At 36.5% G+C, this 18,418-nt stretch overlaps 2 protein-coding genes across 6 annotated transcripts in view; both read right to left on the bottom strand.

Moving 5' to 3' along the window:
• Nucleotides 1-9,148, bottom strand: part of LOC109048587 (insulin-like growth factor 2 mRNA-binding protein 2) — a 58,586-nt gene extending 49,438 nt beyond the window's left edge. Inside the window, exons 1-2 of one of the 3 annotated variants that reach the window (XM_042763461.1) lie at nucleotides 8,492-9,148; nucleotides 7,395-7,455 (exon numbers count right to left, since the gene is read on the bottom strand). In XM_042763461.1, coding sequence (XP_042619395.1) covers nucleotides 7,395-7,455; nucleotides 8,492-8,666 — 236 coding nt within the window. In that variant the 5' untranslated portion in view covers nucleotides 8,667-9,148. Of the gene's footprint in view, nucleotides 1-7,394; nucleotides 7,456-8,058; nucleotides 8,453-8,491 lie in introns of those variants that run through there. The other 2 variants (XM_042763459.1, XM_042763462.1) reach the window with 2 other exon arrangements.
• A 3,124-nt stretch (nucleotides 9,149-12,272) lies between these two features.
• On the bottom strand, nucleotides 12,273-18,418 carry LOC109048586 (transformer-2 protein homolog beta-like). Of its 3 annotated transcripts, XM_042763458.1 has the most exons (9): nucleotides 18,280-18,418; nucleotides 17,981-18,048; nucleotides 16,389-16,534; nucleotides 15,093-15,258; nucleotides 14,813-15,001; nucleotides 14,077-14,192; nucleotides 13,828-13,935; nucleotides 12,620-12,693; nucleotides 12,276-12,453 (listed from the first exon to the last, which is right to left on the bottom strand). In XM_042763458.1, the coding sequence occupies exons 2-9, from the start codon at nucleotides 18,011-18,013 to the stop codon at nucleotides 12,443-12,445; spliced, it is 843 nt and encodes a 280-aa protein (XP_042619392.1). In that variant the 5' UTR covers nucleotides 18,014-18,048; nucleotides 18,280-18,418; the 3' UTR covers nucleotides 12,276-12,442. The 3 variants fall into 3 exon arrangements, with proteins under 3 accessions (XP_018921769.1, XP_042619392.1, XP_018921770.1); XM_019066224.2 differs by lacking the exon at nucleotides 18,280-18,418 and having other exon boundaries at nucleotides 12,273-12,453; nucleotides 17,981-18,165; XM_019066225.2 differs by lacking the exon at nucleotides 18,280-18,418 and having other exon boundaries at nucleotides 13,837-13,935; nucleotides 17,981-18,165.

Raw genomic sequence — 18,418 nt, 5'->3', positions numbered from 1 at the left:
CAGATGGACCATGAGGGATAGACAGTGACAATTTAATTATTAACACGTTTTAAAAGGATACAAGGTATCATGAAATTTAACAAATAAAAATACAAAGCCACAGACTTTCTAAATAACAGAATTAATTAATTACAACATTACACATGAAAACAAAAATCATAAATATATCCCCATAATGTTGTAACTGTTTCCCCTAGAGAGCAATTTTCTTCTGAGAAAAAGATGCTGGTAATCTCAAGAGGTATTTGAAATAGTTTTCAATAATGTCACAAGCTTTGCTCAGATTTGCCAATTATTTGAGCTGTGCTATGTATATTCATTATGAGCAATGACATTTAAACGTGTCCACATTAAAGACAAAGTCTTAAAAATACAGTTTTAAGCACATATGCCAAGTACATGTACCTTATGTATTCATGTTGGTTTTGAAAAAAAAAAAAAAAAAAAAAAAACACACTTTTGTACCATTATAAGAGTTTCAATTTAATGACTCTAAAATGTGGTGAAACCATTAAATAAAATTATTTTTTCTTTGAATGCATTTTTGCTGAATGCTAATTTGGCAGACATCTGTTTTTTTGGCAGTAATCAGATTTTTAGAAGTTTTAGTTGAAATATTTTTGTTTTGTTAATATATTTTTATTGAAATATTTTTATTTTGTTTTTAATTAGATTTTTTTCTTTTTTTATTATGGTATCCGGACAGATCGCCTAAAATTAATTTAAATTCAGAAATACAAACATGCTCCTTACAGAAGACAAAAAATAATAGATGTGGACAAAAATGAGTGCCATTTAACCTTTTATTTACATTTTATACATATATAGTTGGTGCTTTTATCCAAAGTGACTGAACCATTCCATGAGAATCAAATCCATAAACTTGCAAAATTTTACATTCTTACATAGTTTACCAACAATAATCTCAGTTGTGTCTGTTTGGATTCCTCCTAAAGAGTTTTATAATAAACTTCTGAGACAAAGCTGATATTTAAATATAACAACAGCAAACTCCACAGGTCTCCTGGGCTATGACAGAACAACCTCTGAGCAATACAATTTTCCTTTGGGCCTAAAAAGAAAAGCTACACGCACTTTTATAAAATGCAATGTATAATACAGGATCCTTTACTCCATCTTTGACCTCTCAGGAAAAAAAAAACACTCCTATTTGGTTTATATGGTAACCATATGATTATTCTGCTGGAATCACTGTTGGGTATAAACTTTGTTCTGCCAGAACAGTTGGAGCACTGATAATATCTGCAAACACCGCTGGGTGAGGAAAAGCTCCCTTTAATGGTATGGTACTCTCTCTTCTGAACGCTGTAAGATGAGGCAGCATGCCCTTGATGAAATATTTACAATTCCTCTATATTACGCATATTTCTTTTGACAGTTGTGCAGAAGGACAAGATAAATGCCATCAAGTTCAACTGACTGCCATCTTCAGTGAACGACAGATGAACCTTCGTAGTATTACAAGTGTGAATCATTAGGAGAAGAATAGGTTGTACTGGACAGGTGGTACTGAGCAAGCCTGACACCATCTCACCAGCACTGGGGGATAACAACTGCTCCAACACACACACACACACACACACTAACGGCACTCAGTTGCAGTGTGAGCCAGTCAGGGCCGAAGTGCAAGACGTGGCACCTGCTGGGTTCTCAGCTGCCTGTTTCCCCGGCCTGCCATGCCACCCAAGAGTAAGACAAACCCCAAAACAGTGCCACTGCACCGTGTCTGAACACTCACCTGCACCCCTGCTCAGCTGAGATATCCCACAGTCCTCTTCTGCAAAGGTAAGCTTACATCAAGCCAAGGCTACTGCGCACATGTATCCAATGGAAAATTATTTGTGGATATACAATATTTTAATTAGAATTTTGTACTCAAGCGTTTTATGCAAGATTGTTGTAAATAATGTAACAAAAACATACTATTTTTATTTTTATGCTTGACGATGACAGATAACATGATCTGATGGACAATTCAGATGTTTTGATAATTTTACATTTGTTCTGTGTGTGTGTGTGTGTGTGTGTGTGTGTGTGCAGGGTAAAAGAGCAGATGTCATGTAAGTTAACGTCAGAATTAAAGTTGTGAAACTAAAGTAGCGACTGATCTTTTCTTTTGTATTGAGACAAACATGAGTGAAATGGATTATCTGAAAAGAAAAAAAAGTAGAACTGTACCTTGGTTCAATCCATCACTTCTTGATTGGATGAAGGAAGGAAGAAATGCAAGCTTGCATCGATTGTAATCAAGGGGAGAGGTTTAAGCGGACTTAATCAGAAGTTCAACCTATGTCACCAGAGAGAAGTCTGTCATTTAACCGGATGATCTATGAACCACCGGATTATGATACTATGATCAGATTGATAACATTACCAGGTCAATTATTTTAAACAGATTAATGTTTTTTTGCATCGATGAATCCCTCACAATAAAAACAACAATGTGCATTTAGAAAACAAATAGGGTGAATTTTCATTTCATGCCGACTATAAAACTTCAATTCAAACAAGCAGGAAATGATTGCAGATTTGTTTTGAAACAGCGTCCATTCACGTTAAGCCTTTTCACACTAACCAGACTGAAGCCTTTTTCCTTAACGCAGTGATCTAGACAGACAGAGATTAAATCTGAACATTTACTGTACGCACAAGAACAGAGCATATAGTCCACCACCTTTCAAGTGCTTCCTGTCACCATGTGAACAGTTAAAGACAAAGTTTTTAAGGTATACATACAAATGACAACAAATAAGCCAGCTAGCAAATGAGCTACAAACCACTAACTGACAGCCAGCGAAGGTCAGAATCCACTCCAACAACACGACTGAAACACATTACACCTGTTTACAGGTTTAACAATGACACAAAATCAAAACAGACCTTCTCTTAAAAATACTCAACAGATGAGAAACATTATCATTAACCCGCAAGTCTACAAACAAACGCTTGATAAGAGCCAGTGAAGAGAGCAGCCAAAGCCGCTTCAGAGGAGATTACAGCATAAAAGCTTCTACAACAATCATTCTCACATTCTTTATGATATAATCCCTTTCTTTACTCTGCGCCCTTTATAGCGATAAAGGGATTAACAAATCAGGAATTATGCGTTACAGTATTTTAATCTCAAGTGAGGCAAGGTGACAGAAGGCATAGAAGAAAGCCAAGTACAGTAACAGTAACATTTCAATAAAAAACTTTTTTATTTTTACTACTACACTTGATTGACAGTGTATTTCTATCCACAATAGGGAACCCTCTTTTAAGGGAGAAACACCTGTGCATTAAGTTTCTGCGATGCCTTTTTTTAAGTTTTTTACACAATAGGGAACCCTCTTTTAAGGGAGAAACACCTGTGCATTAAGTTTCTCTAATCACTGTTTTCAAAGAAGAACCAAAGGTAAGCATAGTGTACTATAACGAAAAGAGAAATATGCAATGTTCATTTAAAGAGAAGAGCACAATGCAATGAATTTCATTTGCTCAGAGTTTAAACGTTACTGATGTGTTTATGACAACAAATAATGTCAACACTGATGCCTTAAATGTAAAAGCATTTAGTATCGCATCCGCTGCATTTCAATTTTCAGAAAATAAACACTTAAGCTTGCATCAAACTTTAACAAGAATCTTGAGTCATTCTAATAATCTTTTAGGATTTCACACAACGATTTTACAAAGAGTATTACAGGTCATTTATTTTCCATAAGTGACCATGAATAAATCTGTGGTGGGGAAAGAGTATTACTGATCATTACAGACACTCTTAAATAAATGTTTAAACTGAAAACATAAGCAGAGTTATTTGGAATTTAATCTGCCTGTCAAATGTAAAAGTAAAATCTGTTATGTTCAACAGAGTATGAATATTCCTACACAACAAATAATCTGATTGTAGAAACTATAATCAAGTAAAACTCATAGAGCATCACTATAACACAGTAACAATTGCACTCAATTTAAAAACAAAATTAATGAATCATCCTTCATAAAATAAAATGCATTATTGTTCTGAATTTAACCAAATTTTCTGTAATCCATTTATATCTGTTCATTACACTACATATGAATGTTTACTACTAAATATGAATGCTTGTTCTGCAAACTTCAAAATCATATTTTATTGTTTGGATTTGGATAAATAATCATTTTATCAGATCAATAACCAGCTGAATTATTCCTAACAAACTAGATCATTAAAATATCAGGCTTGCCACCACACAAGGAAATTTTTATAAACCTTTCCTGGTATTTAAAAAAAACAGATTAACAAATACACAAAAATAGTCACTTCAATGACAAGAACATGAGTTAGAGATTCATGGTTTATTACTGTTTAGCACAGCTATTAAAAAAAGTCACTTCAATGACAAGAACATGAGTTAGAGATTATACCTAACCTGTGAGCACATTTAAAAAGAAATTTAAATATGGTAGTTATTTGGTCAACATTTCAGAATAATTGTAAAAATTCCATAATGTGCTTAAAACATTATCACTTCATTGTATAAATGTATGATTTTATGCAGATTAAAATTATAGACAAAAACAATATTTAAGAAGCACTGGAGACAGATTTGAGAAACTAGAGAAACTGTTTACAGCATTAAATGTCATCTGTTCCATACATGCAGCTCTGCTCTGCACTGCACTGTATGTTTTCATGCTTCCACTCCCTTACTGCAAATACACAAGACTCCATAATAAAAGATCACATGAAAACAGGGAGAATCCTGAAAGGAGCACAGGCTGCTTGATGTAAGCCAAAAGTTATGAATCTAAAAGTAACATACATCAAGGGAAGGTACAGCTGCTATTCAAGAGATTTTGTATAACCACTGCAATAGATCTTTTACAAAATGCACAGAGAAAATACTGGGACATTTCTGTTCTAGAAAGATATTCGGTACCAATTCAATATTCACAATTCAATAGTCTGTATTCTCATTCTGATTATTCAAGATATATGCTACAATTTTTTTTAAATATGAAAACCTGTGAAAATTGTGTTACTGTGCTACTTTGAATTGACATGTTAAAATTATATGTAAAGTATATAACTTTTAAAACAGCTGACTAAATGTTCATGTAAAAGATAAAGTTTAAAAGCCTTTTTCATTAAATTCTGACTAGATTTACAGCATGATTTGTGAAAATATAAAAAACAATTGATCACTGAAAACAATGGATTACTGGCATACAATAGTTAATAACTTACAGATCAATATGATAATTTGGCAAAAACAATACTCATTTCAAACATAATATCTATTTTGTCATTCACTAGCCTACATGTGATCATTTATATTATTTTCACATTATTTTACATGTTATATTAAAATGCATTTACTTGTAATATTATTTATTAAATACAGCCATAATATAACTACTTAAAAATTTATATTATTTTAATATTATTTTTAATGTTAATGTTTGTTTTTTATTATTTCTGTAAATTGGAAAGTCTGTTCAGCAAATGCAATATACCATAATGCACATTAAAACTAACTATATGTATTCACTTATGTGGGTTAAATTATTCTCTTTAATTTTGCATTTTTAATTTAGCCTCTTCTAACAGAAACCAGTTCATAATAAGAATGTAATGTCAGTGTCTTAAAGAAAAAAGCATCCCAGTGTTAAACAATAAAACAATTAATTAAAAACATTATAATTATTAAGGCAACAAATCTGTACCAAGCAAGTCAGTGTATGGAGAAAAAAAAAATCACATATATAAGATATTGGCTCATTTTCTTCAATAAATGTTAGTGAGGAGAAAACGATTCAGTCGTATGGTAATTTTTCACAGTATGCATATATAAATTAAGCATGTAAATTAAACCAGCCGTTACTAAACACACCACTGCATTAAACACAGAATACACCAAGGATTGAGTTAAATATCGATAACACATCTTATTTCAGTGTCCAAGTTAATGCCGTCCATCACAACAGCAATAACAACGTATATGCTGCTGCACTGAATATCTCCGCCATTACTCAGCATTACTATGTACGTCTTTTATGAGCTGTTAATTTGAAAGTGTAGGTATGAACTGTGAAATTAACACTGAGGGAAAAACAAAATAAAAATACACCACCAACAACAACAGAAATACCTATAATCACGGCCAACATGGACATTAGAGGCGGAGGTACCATATCTAACACATAAAACACATACGCGCCTTGTTTGTGAGGATTATATTGCGAAATAAATGCGTCCAGATATCGCACATTTGTAATTCGAGCCGCTCCAGTTCGCTTCAGATTACACTTCAGATTCTAGAAGCACTCTAGAACTGCGTAAAACGTTTAGGACGAGCTGCGCGAGCTGAGAGAAAACACACACACGTTCTGCTCGTACATGCTGCTTTCAGTCATGTTAGGTTGACTCTAGCAGCAGCATGGCCGACTCTTCCAAATCAAAGACTGGCCATCTTGACTGCGCACTTTATGCAACACACTCCCCGAGTTACATGGGGCCTCGAGGCGCTAGAGACCAGCCATTAATATGGTTTCCGAAATAACGCTTTTGCTTCTTTACAGAAAGTTTTTTTCTTTTTATTTAAGCGTTGGGTGTGACGCCTTGTCTGACAAGGAGACGCCGTAATAGGCGTGCTTTTGATATAAACTGTAAATCGGTACATGTAATTTCACATAAACCCTTACATCTCAAGGTTGTGGGCTGTTCTCTAGCCATTTCTATGCCGCCCTCCCGTGGAACACAAACGCAGGGCCTATAGGGGAAATCACGTGGGCCTAGGAAGGCCCTAAACACGCGCCATGAGGTCATGCACAATGATCTTGCTCTTGTACAATTCAAGCGTGAGAAAAGGGCGTATAATGTCAGATTTCAGATATGTTTCAGTTAAAACTTTATTTCTATATTTTCCTTCAGTACCTGGATCTACTGCACGTAAACACGGCGTGTTCTTAAAGCTTCTCAAACTTAAAATCTGTGTTGGATTATGCAAGGAAACACCCAATATCATCAGTATTCTTTTCTACGCCTGATACAATCAAGATAGCGCTTTTACAGTTTATAACTTATAGGTAAAACTGCGTATTTTGAGTCCAGGCCACACTGTGCCAGTTTCAATGCTTAAAGATGAACTGCAAAAATCACGAGCTCGTTAACCCTGACAAGAATTAATTAAAAATACAGACCAGATAAAATAAACAAGCAAGAAAAATAAAAGTTAAGCTTGATTGACAAATATGCAAAATAACCTAAAAAATGACATTAAATTTTCCCTATACATCCCAGCTTCACAAAGACAAAACAAACACTGCACCAGCAACTTCCAAATGCAGCAGAGTTAACGCTTCTTTGCACTGCATACAGCATATAAATAAATCAAAATGATTACCTTAGTTTTTTAGGAACAGAGTAGTCGACCTCGATCACTTTCCCATGTAATTCAACTTTCCCTGCGAGCAGGAAACAAAACAAATGATCACTAAATTGCATTCCTCGAATGCATTATCGACATTTATTTCAGCGTTTTAATCACATTTATAAAACAAACAACCGTGAGTGCAACGTAAATAAGTGGGATACACTCGCACGTGCAAGTTCGTGCTTATAAATGCACGTCGGTGAGTAGTGAGTTTTCTCAAGTCTACATGTAAGGTGTAATATATTAACCACATTTCCTATTATGCCTGATGATATTACGCGAAATGCTTGATGATCTGATACGATATAAAGAATGGGCAGCCATGCTTCCCACTCCCACTAACTAACCACATACGAGCAACGAGGAGAGTTTGAAGAATGGGAGGTCAAAGGATAAGACTCTTCTGCCTAAATTTGTCCTGTGTCTTCAAGTAGGTTTGGATGTGTACTTTTCTGTTGCATGCACAACGACTCGCGAGCGTCAAAGAGGTGTTGTGCTGTGCATCTGTTGTGTCTGAGTGGCCTGGCGCAGCACAAAAATTGGCATCTCACCTCCGTCCCCCCAGCTACCTGTTTATTAGCACTTTCCTCCAGACCCCCGTCACCCACCTTTAAGACACCTCGTAAAAACATACCTGGACACCATAGGAACATGCATGTGACGCATTCTTCTCGCTCAGTTCGCTCGCTTCTTTTCAATAAAATCAAGACAAAAAATAACTGAAAAATAATTACGCGCTTCACCCGAGCATCAGACCCATCCGATACATTCCTATGGGCCAATGGCTGAAAAACCACCCCCGTTCAGCACCTCGGCTCGGCGAAACGAGTGTTCATTTAAAGAATTATACCATAAATTCAACTTGTATCGCGTGTTGGAAGCCAGCACGAGTGCGATTGAGCTCGCGGGCGTTCATTCGCGCACTGGTCCGAACTGGAGCAAGCGCGCGGCTGATGCGCGAGCGTTACTTTTTCTTTTTCTTCCAAGAAAGTCTTTTACGGTGTCAGTCCAATATACATATATGTATATATAACCGTGACTTTGCTCGATGTGAAAAACGCACTTACCGGATAGAGTCTCGATGGCTTTAATCGCCCAGTTCTGGTCGGGGAAGTCCACGAAGGCATAGCCGGATTTGAGCAGGACCTCGTCGGTCAAGGGAAGCTTCCTCTCGCCGAAGAGCTGCTTCAGGTCCTCCACGGTCACCGAAGGACTCAGATTCCCCACATAGAGTTTGTTCATGGTCAATAAGAAGGTCTGTACGTCCAAATATATCGGCGTGCGCGCGTGCAATTGATTGCTCGGAGTTAGGAAAATAAGAAGAAAATAAAATAGAAAAAAATTAAATAAAATATACGTGCTGAAAATCAGCAGTCACCCCCCAGATGCAGCCCGACCCCCCCTGCTACATACACAACTCTGTTCCTGCTCAAACTCTTTTACTGGGACTGAAAAAAAGTGTCGTTGCGACGTTACTCTGTTGCCAACAAGCGCCGCCTCTAAATAAAAACGCTCTTAAATATCACAAAATCACTTTTGAGGTGTTTATGGACTTAGATTGGTGTATAGTGTTCAGTTTGCCGGAATAAATCATCGGATACGGCATAATGATGACACTCAGTGAGTAACACTGTAGGGTTTAGGTCATTTAAATCCACTTACAGAGAGAGGATGTCTGTTCAAGTCAATATTATATTGTAATGACAGATCATACAGCCCTTCAGCTTGTGTTAATACACGGATGTATGCGTGTTTAAATAACTTTCATTTGCATGCGATTGACAGCTTGATTGGCATCTTCAGGGTGTTGTGGATTGATGGGCGGTTTCCTCCGTCCCCTGTGGCTTGATTGGCATCTTATATTCGTTTACACTCTTCGAGTTTGATTCGCTATTTAATCTACGATTAATAATTGGACTGAAAAACTGTAAACACAGACTCCAAAGAGAATAGCTGCTGGAAAATGGGACTTTCTGTGGGAACGCCCATGTCAATGGAAAAGACACAGGAATGTGGAGAAACCTTATGGAATTATGATTCAGGAGGAGCATGAACGTTATATATGAATATAATGCATTGATTCCACTTAAGCATACTGTGCTAATAGCCTTCTAAAGAGGACTGATATTTGAGCAAAATCTACCATCATTTTTATGCCATAGATGTGTGTATGGAAATATATATGATAGACTTGTAATTATGAATGATTTTTGATATTGTTATAAAGTTATTTTTTTTCCATAGTTTTGTGATAAAAATTAACTTTCATATATTTTAGATTCATTGCACACCCACTGAAATATTTCAGGTCTTTTATTGTTTTAATACTGATGATTTTGGCTTTATTGTTTTAATACTCAAAATCCTATCTCAAAAAATTAGCATATTTCATCCGACCAATAAAGAAAAGTGTTTTTAATACAAAAAAAAGTCAACCTTCAAATAATTATGTTCAGTTATGCACTCAATACTTGGTCGGGAATCCTTTTGCAGAAATGACTGCTTCAATGCAGCGTGGCATGGAGCGCAATCAGCCTGTGGCACTGCTGAGGTGTTATGGAGGCCCAGATGCTTCGATAGCGGCCTTAAGCTCATCCAGAGTGTTGGGTCTTGCGTCTCTCTCAACTTTCTCTTCACAATATCCCACAGATTCTCTATGGGGTTCAGGTCAGGAGAGTTGGCAGGCCAATTGAGCCATGGTCAGTAAACCATTTACCAGTGGTTTTGGCACTGTGAGCAGGTGCCAGGTCGTGCTGAAAAACCGAAATCTTCATCTCCATAAAGCTTTTCAGCAGATGGAAGCATGAATGCTCCAAAATCGCCTGATAGCTAGCTGCATGTTTTGACCCTGCCCTTGATAAAACACAGTGGACCAACACCAGCAGCTGACATGGCACCCCAGACCATCACTGACTGTGGGTACTTGAACACTGGACTTCAGGCATTTCGCATTTCCTTCTCCCCAGTCTTCCTCCAAGACTCTGGCACCTTGATTTCCGAATGACAGCAAAATTTGCTTTTTCATCCGAAAAAAGTACTTTGGACCACTGAGCAACAGTCCAGTGCTGCTTCTCTGTAGCCCAGGTCAGGCGCTTCTGCCGCTGTTCTCTTCTGGTTCAAAAGCACACGCCTGTGCACGGTGGCTCTGATGTTTCTATCCAGACTCAGTCCACTGCTTCCGCAGGTCCCCCAAGGTCTGGAATCGGTTCTTCTCCACAATCCTCAGGGTCCGGTCACCTCTTCTCGTTGTGCAGCGGTGTTTCCTGCCAGGACCTTTTTTCCTTCCCACAGACTTCCCACTGAGGTACCTTGATACAGCACTCGCCTATTCGTTCATGAAATTTCTTTCTGTTCTTATTCGCTTGAGGGGCAATAGTCTATGATCTTCTGGACAGCAGCACGTCGGGGTGCAGTCTTTTACCCATGATTGCCGTTTTGAGTAATGACTGTCCCACTGAGGTACCCTTTTACCTGGGAACAAGCTATTTTCAGAAATTTCCTCTGTGTCTTAATCTTTTGCAGGTGTTTAAAAGGACAGCAGCTCAGTTGATTATTCACGATGATTTAGGTTTTAATAGCTTGGTTTAGAGAAATCTTTTCATGATATGCAGTTAATTAGTTTTGAGATAGGAATAGCTGGGTTTTTCATCAACCGTCTGTAGCCAAAATCATTAGATGAATTTAAAACAATCATGAGCTGTATATCAGAAATATCTCAGAAATATTGTTGGTGTGCAATGAATCTAAAATATATGAAAGTTTAATTTTTATCATACTCTTATGGAAAATAATGGAACTTTTTCACAATATGCTAATTTTTTGAGAAGGAACTATTTCCGCTCCCTCGTTCCTATATCTACCATCATTTTTATGCCATAGATGTGTGTATGGAAATATATATGTGTGGAATATCTAGATGATTTTATTTATTTTAATTGTAATCTTTGTTTATTTTTATGTTATGCTGATTTCTGCATTTCAAGTGACTGTACATCAGTTACAGGATTGCTCTTTGCTTTTACCTGAAATGTTGTTTGCCCCCTTATTATTATTTGTTCATTTTAAGGTGATTGTACATCAGTTTTTGGTCCTTCAAATTTAAAATTTTTTTTTCAAAATGTTGCATTGGTTTGTTACAATGTTACATCCATAATCTGTGACTAAATTGGAACCAGTTACCAGTTACCATCAAGTTTGTGGTGTTTAAAAACACCTTAAAAATATTAATGATACTGATTTCAGAACTTCAGAAAGCCAATTAAAATCAATCCAAAAACCAGGTACAGTAAAAAGGAACCCAGAATGGTCAGCTATAAGCAGACGTCCTCACCGTGTCCACATCCCTGAGTACTTTAAACTTTATATTTTACACATACTGGAGAAGTATTTCAGATGATCCTATTATTAACGATTTATTCTCTGAGGTAATGAGACTTAAATTGGAACAGAGCTCAGGCACTGATGTTCTAGCGTTCCTATTCAATAGGCCTATTAACTTCACTGCATTCAAGGGAAATGTCTTGAGAGAATATTTGTAGGCATTACATAAATATGCTGTCCATAAATCTGCAGTGGAGGATTTTAAGACAAGGATTTCAATCCTTTAGGTTTGAAACATACAGATTTCAATGTTTAGAGCGATTCAAGCAGAAGCTCACATCAGGGAGGAGGTATACAGAAGTTTATTGCAAGACCACTGCTAAGCTTAAAACGCATTAAAACATAATGGTGTGTGAGCAGGACACTATCGTATAACAAAAGCAAGTTTATCATCAGATAGGAAACTTAAAAAAAAAAAAAAAAAAAAAAATAGTATAAAAAAAATTAAAAAAAAAAAAAATAATAAAAATAATGGAAAATAAAGTTAGGTCAAAAACACATCTCTAGGCAAGAAATCAAGGGGATTGAGTTTAAAGTACATCCAAACTCATGCCACCAGAAATAAACATCTACGTCATAAACAATGTCATTGTCATCAACATCATCTTCAGGGAGGGCGAGAGGAGTCAAACTTCACTTCAGTAATGGCCTGTAAAATCAAATAATAGTTTTATGAACTAAAACATACATATACATACACACGTCACAAATCACCAGAGCACTTACACTGTGTTGAGCTTAAAGCACTCTTCAAACATGACAAAACAAATGACTTTCATTGAAGTTTATTGTGGTAGTGCTTGTGCAGTACTTACGAGGGGAGTAGGAGCGAGAGCGTGATCTTGACCTGTATGGTCCTCGGCCGTAGTAGGGAGAGGGGGATCTTCTCCTGTGAACAGAAAGCTGAGATTTAATGGATATGCCAGCATCTACAGCTCACAACAAAGAAGTGGCATTCAAAACTGTACAACATCAAACCATTTTAAAAGTTAAAAGGCATTTAGCACATGCTGCATGTGAAAAAAATATCTTGCTGTATGCAGTGTGAACTGATGTAGTATGCAGTCTGTAGGACCAGGGCTCAACAATAAGGATAATCTGATGCACTGGGGCAAGTGTTTGAGTGTTTCAGGCCAGTTGAATAGACTGTCACTTGACCTATTTGACCAGTGGAGCTCATCAACTCTACACGTTACTTTCAATTAGCTCATACGTATTGTTTGTATGCCATACAAATTTTAAATTTTTGTTTTTAAAATCAACTGAATATAACTTCTGCTCGTATAAAAGTTATCATAGTACTATTATTTAGCTTAGCATTAGCATGGTCAAAATGGTATTAGAATGTTTTTAATGTTAAATGAATTTTGGCATTCGTGTAAGCATTATAGCTTAGCATTAAAAATTCAGCAGAGTTTTGTAGAGAGGTTTATTTGTAGAGGTTTTATTACTGCTAATTAAAATCCTTAAAATAAATGTCATAAAATTTTTGAAGTCTCTTATGCTCACCAAGGCTGCATTTATTTGATCAAAAATAGTTAAAAACATTAGTCATAACATTACAATTTAAAAAAAATTGTTAATATACTGTTAAAACAATTTATTCCTGTAATGACTAATTGACTATTTGGTGCTCATGAAACGTTTATTATTATCAATGTTTAAAACTGCTGCTTAATATTTTTGTGGAAACAGTGATATTTAATTCAGGATTCTTTACTAAACAGAAAGCTCAAAAGAACAGTATTTATTCGAAGCAGAAACCTTGCGTTACATCAAATGACTTTAATGTCACTTTTGATCAATCAAAAGCATCCTTGCTAAATAAATATATTACTTAAAAAAATAAAATAATTTTTTGTAATGGTGGCATGGTAGTGTGTTTAACAATATACTGCATATTTAACATCACATTTTATAGTGAAATGAGGCCCAGCAGAGAGGAATCCTTATTGTTGAGCCATGCAGTATGGGGGGGATCACGCTACAAACACATACAGACTGTTGAACAGTAGGGGATCACCTGTACGACCTGCTGTTGTAGTAGTCACGATCATCATAGCGATCATATCCACGCTCATATCCTCGATCATAGTAATCACGCCGACGGCTTACGCTCGGGCCTCCACCACTGCACAAGACAAAAAAATGACTTGAATTCAACACTGATCAAGACTATTTACCGTGAGAGAAATACTCAATTTATCATCTAGAACATTCAGAAGAGGTATCCGAGTGTGTGATTAAACAGACTGCAAGGAATCAGACTCACTATGTTGGTCTGCCCATATATATTCCTGGAGTAGGTGTGTGTGGCCTCTTGGTAATCGAGTAGTCAACTCTGATTCTGCGGCCATCTAGCTCCATACCATTTGCACGCTCCTTAGCCTAAAACCACAACAGACCAGAATAACCCATACAGAGCACACAACAATATTCTTTCTGCTTAAGGCCATTAATCCCAGGTATGCCTCTATTGCTGGCCATAAAATAGCTGCAAGAACAATACATTCTGTACTGTACTTAAAAAAAAAAAATGCAACTTCTGCTGCTGACAGACCACAGTGTTTTCAATTATGCAGCATACTACAATCAATACAGAAACATACAAATGACTAATTAAAGTTCACCCAAAAATGAGAATCTGCTAAACATTTACTCATCTTTAGGCTATCCAAGATCCAGAGGAGTTCTTCATCTGTTCATCAGAACAGATTTAGATAAATTTAGCATTACTTGTTCACCAATGGATCCTCTGAAAAGTGAAAGGGTGCCGTCAGAATGAAAGTTCAAACAGCTTTTTTACAGGAAAAAGCAATATTATGGATAGAGGACTCATATTTTTGGGTGAAATATTCCTTTAACCTTCTGAATAAAGCAATTAAAAAAAACCTTTCAAATTGTCAATTAAAGATTTCAGCAAAGTCCATACAAATAACAGCTGCAGATTATTAACTGATCATATTTCACAGCTAAATTGCACGTGACTATTCAGCTGGAAAATTCACCTCTTTTGAATCTTCTCTGTTCTCAAAGTAGACAAAGGCAAAACCCCTGGAGCGTCGAGACTGCTGGTCGTACACAATGCTGACATCACTCAGAGGGCCGAACTTGGAGAACACCTCCCTCAGGTCTCTCTCTGTGGTGTACAGGCTCAGGCCAAACACTCCCAGGCAGCAGTTCGGGTCTGGGTTTGTCTGAAGGTGAAAAACTTTACAGATTACAATACAGTGCTACAAAAACACTGCAAAAAAAAACCTCATGTTTGGAACTGGCTCATCGTCTCACCCGGTCTCCAACGTGACGTCTACGGTTGGACATGGGAGAATGACTATGACTGCGGCGGCGGCGGTATTCGCTGCTGTTTGAGCGGCTGCGTGAACGTCGCCGGCGAGAATGAGAGCGTGAACGGGAACGACTGTAATGTCGGCGAGAACTCCGATGGGAACGGGACCTGCAGAAGTATGGAGTAAAATGAAAAAGAGCAACAGACTTGGAGTCTATCAAGTTACCAACTAATAAGTCCTGTCTTAAACTTCTTAGACAGACAAGAACCTCCAGCTTCAGTTTCATTATATATCAAGTTCCTACCAACGCATGTCAAATGATCAACTGCAGAGTGCTTAAAATTGTAGTCCTGGGTGGGGGAACATTTTTTAAATCTGGCTTAAACACCGTTTCTACTTTTAACCGGAAAGCAGCAGGTGTGACGTCCACTCTGCCGACTCCAAGAACTGTGAATCCCACTAGTAGCCGAGCCACGAGGCCATTTCAGAAGTTTCAAATGACATGCGATTTTGGACTTGATCAAAAGCAACACAACCACTTCCCTATGTGTAAAAACTTAATTTAAAAAAATTGGCAAACATATACATCAACATGAATGAAAATGGGGAAAAAACAAACAAACAAACATACATTTTGTGCAGAAAACAAAAAAATAACACCTTTCAAATACAATTTCTTAAGGTTATTAAAAAAAAAAATAATACATTTTGTGTAGAATTTATTAAGGTTATTATTTTCATATAAATTTTTTTTATTTTCTTACTAAAAATTAATGATACTAATACATTTCAGTCTTGAAGTCTTTTTTTATTATTATTAAAACAAGTACAGATATCTGCCAATTGACTTTAAGTTATTTATACTTATTCATTTATTCATGTTTTAAGCATACTCAATGTTACTGAATTTTACAAGACTTCATTTTACACTTCCAAGTAAATGTATAGTAAAAAAATATTTTTTTTGCAATGGATGCAATATTTAATGCCTTACATTTATGAATTTAAAACGTTGTGCTCTGATTTAAGACCCTTTGTAATGCCTTAAATTGTGGAAGGGTGAATCAAGGCTTTAAGACACACAAAGAAACCCAATAATACAGCTTTACAATAATATACATTTTACTAGTATTTTTACTTGCTTTCCTGTAAAAGTAGTTTTTTTTTTTTTATTATTATTATTATTGTGTATCACTTTGTGACAAGGTTCTACACAAGTTAATTATAGTTATTAATTAAGAAGCCCCTTGCTCTCCCATGCAGGTTGTTTGATCTCAAAAACACTAGAAACACTCACCTAGTCTTGGACCTGGAGCGAGAACGGGACTTGGAGCGAGAGTGGTGGGACCCCTCTTTCGACCGAGCAGGTGAACGCTCCGGTGAGCGACTGGCTGATTTAGCAGATCCTCTAGGACTTGGGCTCCTAGAAGTCGAACGGGACTCCTAAACCAACCACATCCAAATCACGTTTGAGCCAGAGAACATGGTCACACTGACAATGTTTAACTAATTATTGTGTGCATATAAATGAGTCTGAGAACATTCTAGACTAAGATAATATGTAGTGATGATGGCCTTTTCCCTGCAAGTTCATGAACTAGTGTTAGTGTAAATTTACTCTGAAGCACTTACAACATTTTGCAGTTTTTTGACATGTAATACATCAGATTATTTATGAAAATAACTAGCTGTAAATCTGTCATGCTACAGGAGAACAGTAACTATTGCAATACAAATGGACAACAGAAGATTTAATTTATGCATGCACGCATGGGACAAACATACTAAGAGTTACTTAGCGCTGCGATCTTATCCCAGATAACTTCTGATCTTAACTTCATAACACATCTTTTCTTCTTTCTTCAGTTTCAATTTCATTTCTGACTTCATTCCTCTTCCCCCATTTCTCTCACTGCCCATAAATGCTATATGGGAACTTCTTTTGCTCCGAAAATTAGCATGCACTGAAAATTCAGCTTCAAATTATTCGCATTAACAACTTGACATTTGACTTCATCCAGATTTCTCTTCTTCCAACCTTAACCTTAACAAAAAAGAAAAGGATGAAGAATGTGTAAACACTGGACATCACAACCAATAAACCTATTGTTTTATTAGCGTGGGAAAAACATTATAGATGAACCAACAGAAATGAAAAGTGAGCTTTAATATCCATCAAGAAGAACAATTAGATACTTTCAGGTGCATCCTGAGCCTTATGCATGCATGCAAAAGAAATTGCTCCAATTACAAACAAATACGTCACTTGCATATTTACATTAATTTAAGCCACCATGAAAAAGATCCTGATATGCATACACATATCAAGTCTACTGTTATGTTATTAAACTAATAAAAGATTAACGTCGCTGTAATAGAAAAAATACACGTGATTTTGAAACTAATTTGCATTTTGTGCATATACGAATTGCTTTAAGGCTCAGGATGACCTTCTCTCATGTATTAGCAGCAAGTAATACTCATACAGGTTATATCGATTTAATAAAACATGCAAGAAAAAAACAACACTTAGTAGAGACAGTTAAACATTTTGCTTACTAGTGAAAAAGCAGAAACTGAAAGGCAAATAAAGGTCTTTCTTATCTGAAGCACGTTGTCTGTCTGCTAGCACTGAAGTTAGCTAACTGGATACTTGGTTTCGACACAAATCCATAATAAGGTAACGTTATATACATTTTATGAAGTTTTTAGAAATTACAAGAGTAAAGGCATAGAGTGCATCAATGCATTTGTACATTAATAATCAGATTTTACACAACGACTGAGTCTGACTCACTGCTGCTGGCTAGCATACAACATGGAGGCCATTTCTAGAACAAACGTGGAAGGGCGCGTGCAAGAAGAGAAAACATTAAAAATACTACATACCCGCTCCACGAATTCCTTCTCAGCGTCACTCATTGTCGTTTAGTATGTATTGCGCTGCAACTGTAACACTGCGGGAGAAATTACAGATAATTAAACACAAACAGACCGCACAAACGTACAAACAGATCGAACGTCTGGTAATGAACGCCTTTCTCGGTCGTAGAGGCTTTATTTAGAAACCAGCGTTTCCACTCCCACTCGCGCGGCAAAGCACCGGCCGCAAGAGGGCGTCGAAAATACGTAAAAGCTTCTTGTCAAAGCATACATCTGTAATAAACATATGTTTTACACAAACAGACCTTTATTCAATTCATTTTAAACAGCGCAAAGCTTTAAAAAAATCCTCAGAACAGATCCGATCCGAGTGTCGACGGCTCTGCTGGCATCAAATGCGGAGTGGCTGCTCTTCCTATGAAAGACTCTTTACTACTCAGTAAG

Source organism: Cyprinus carpio, chromosome A9 (assembly GCF_018340385.1).
Source record: "Cyprinus carpio isolate SPL01 chromosome A9, ASM1834038v1, whole genome shotgun sequence".
Taxonomy (NCBI): domain Eukaryota; kingdom Metazoa; phylum Chordata; class Actinopteri; order Cypriniformes; family Cyprinidae; genus Cyprinus; species Cyprinus carpio.
This window is presented reverse-complemented; position numbering and strand designations above follow the sequence as displayed.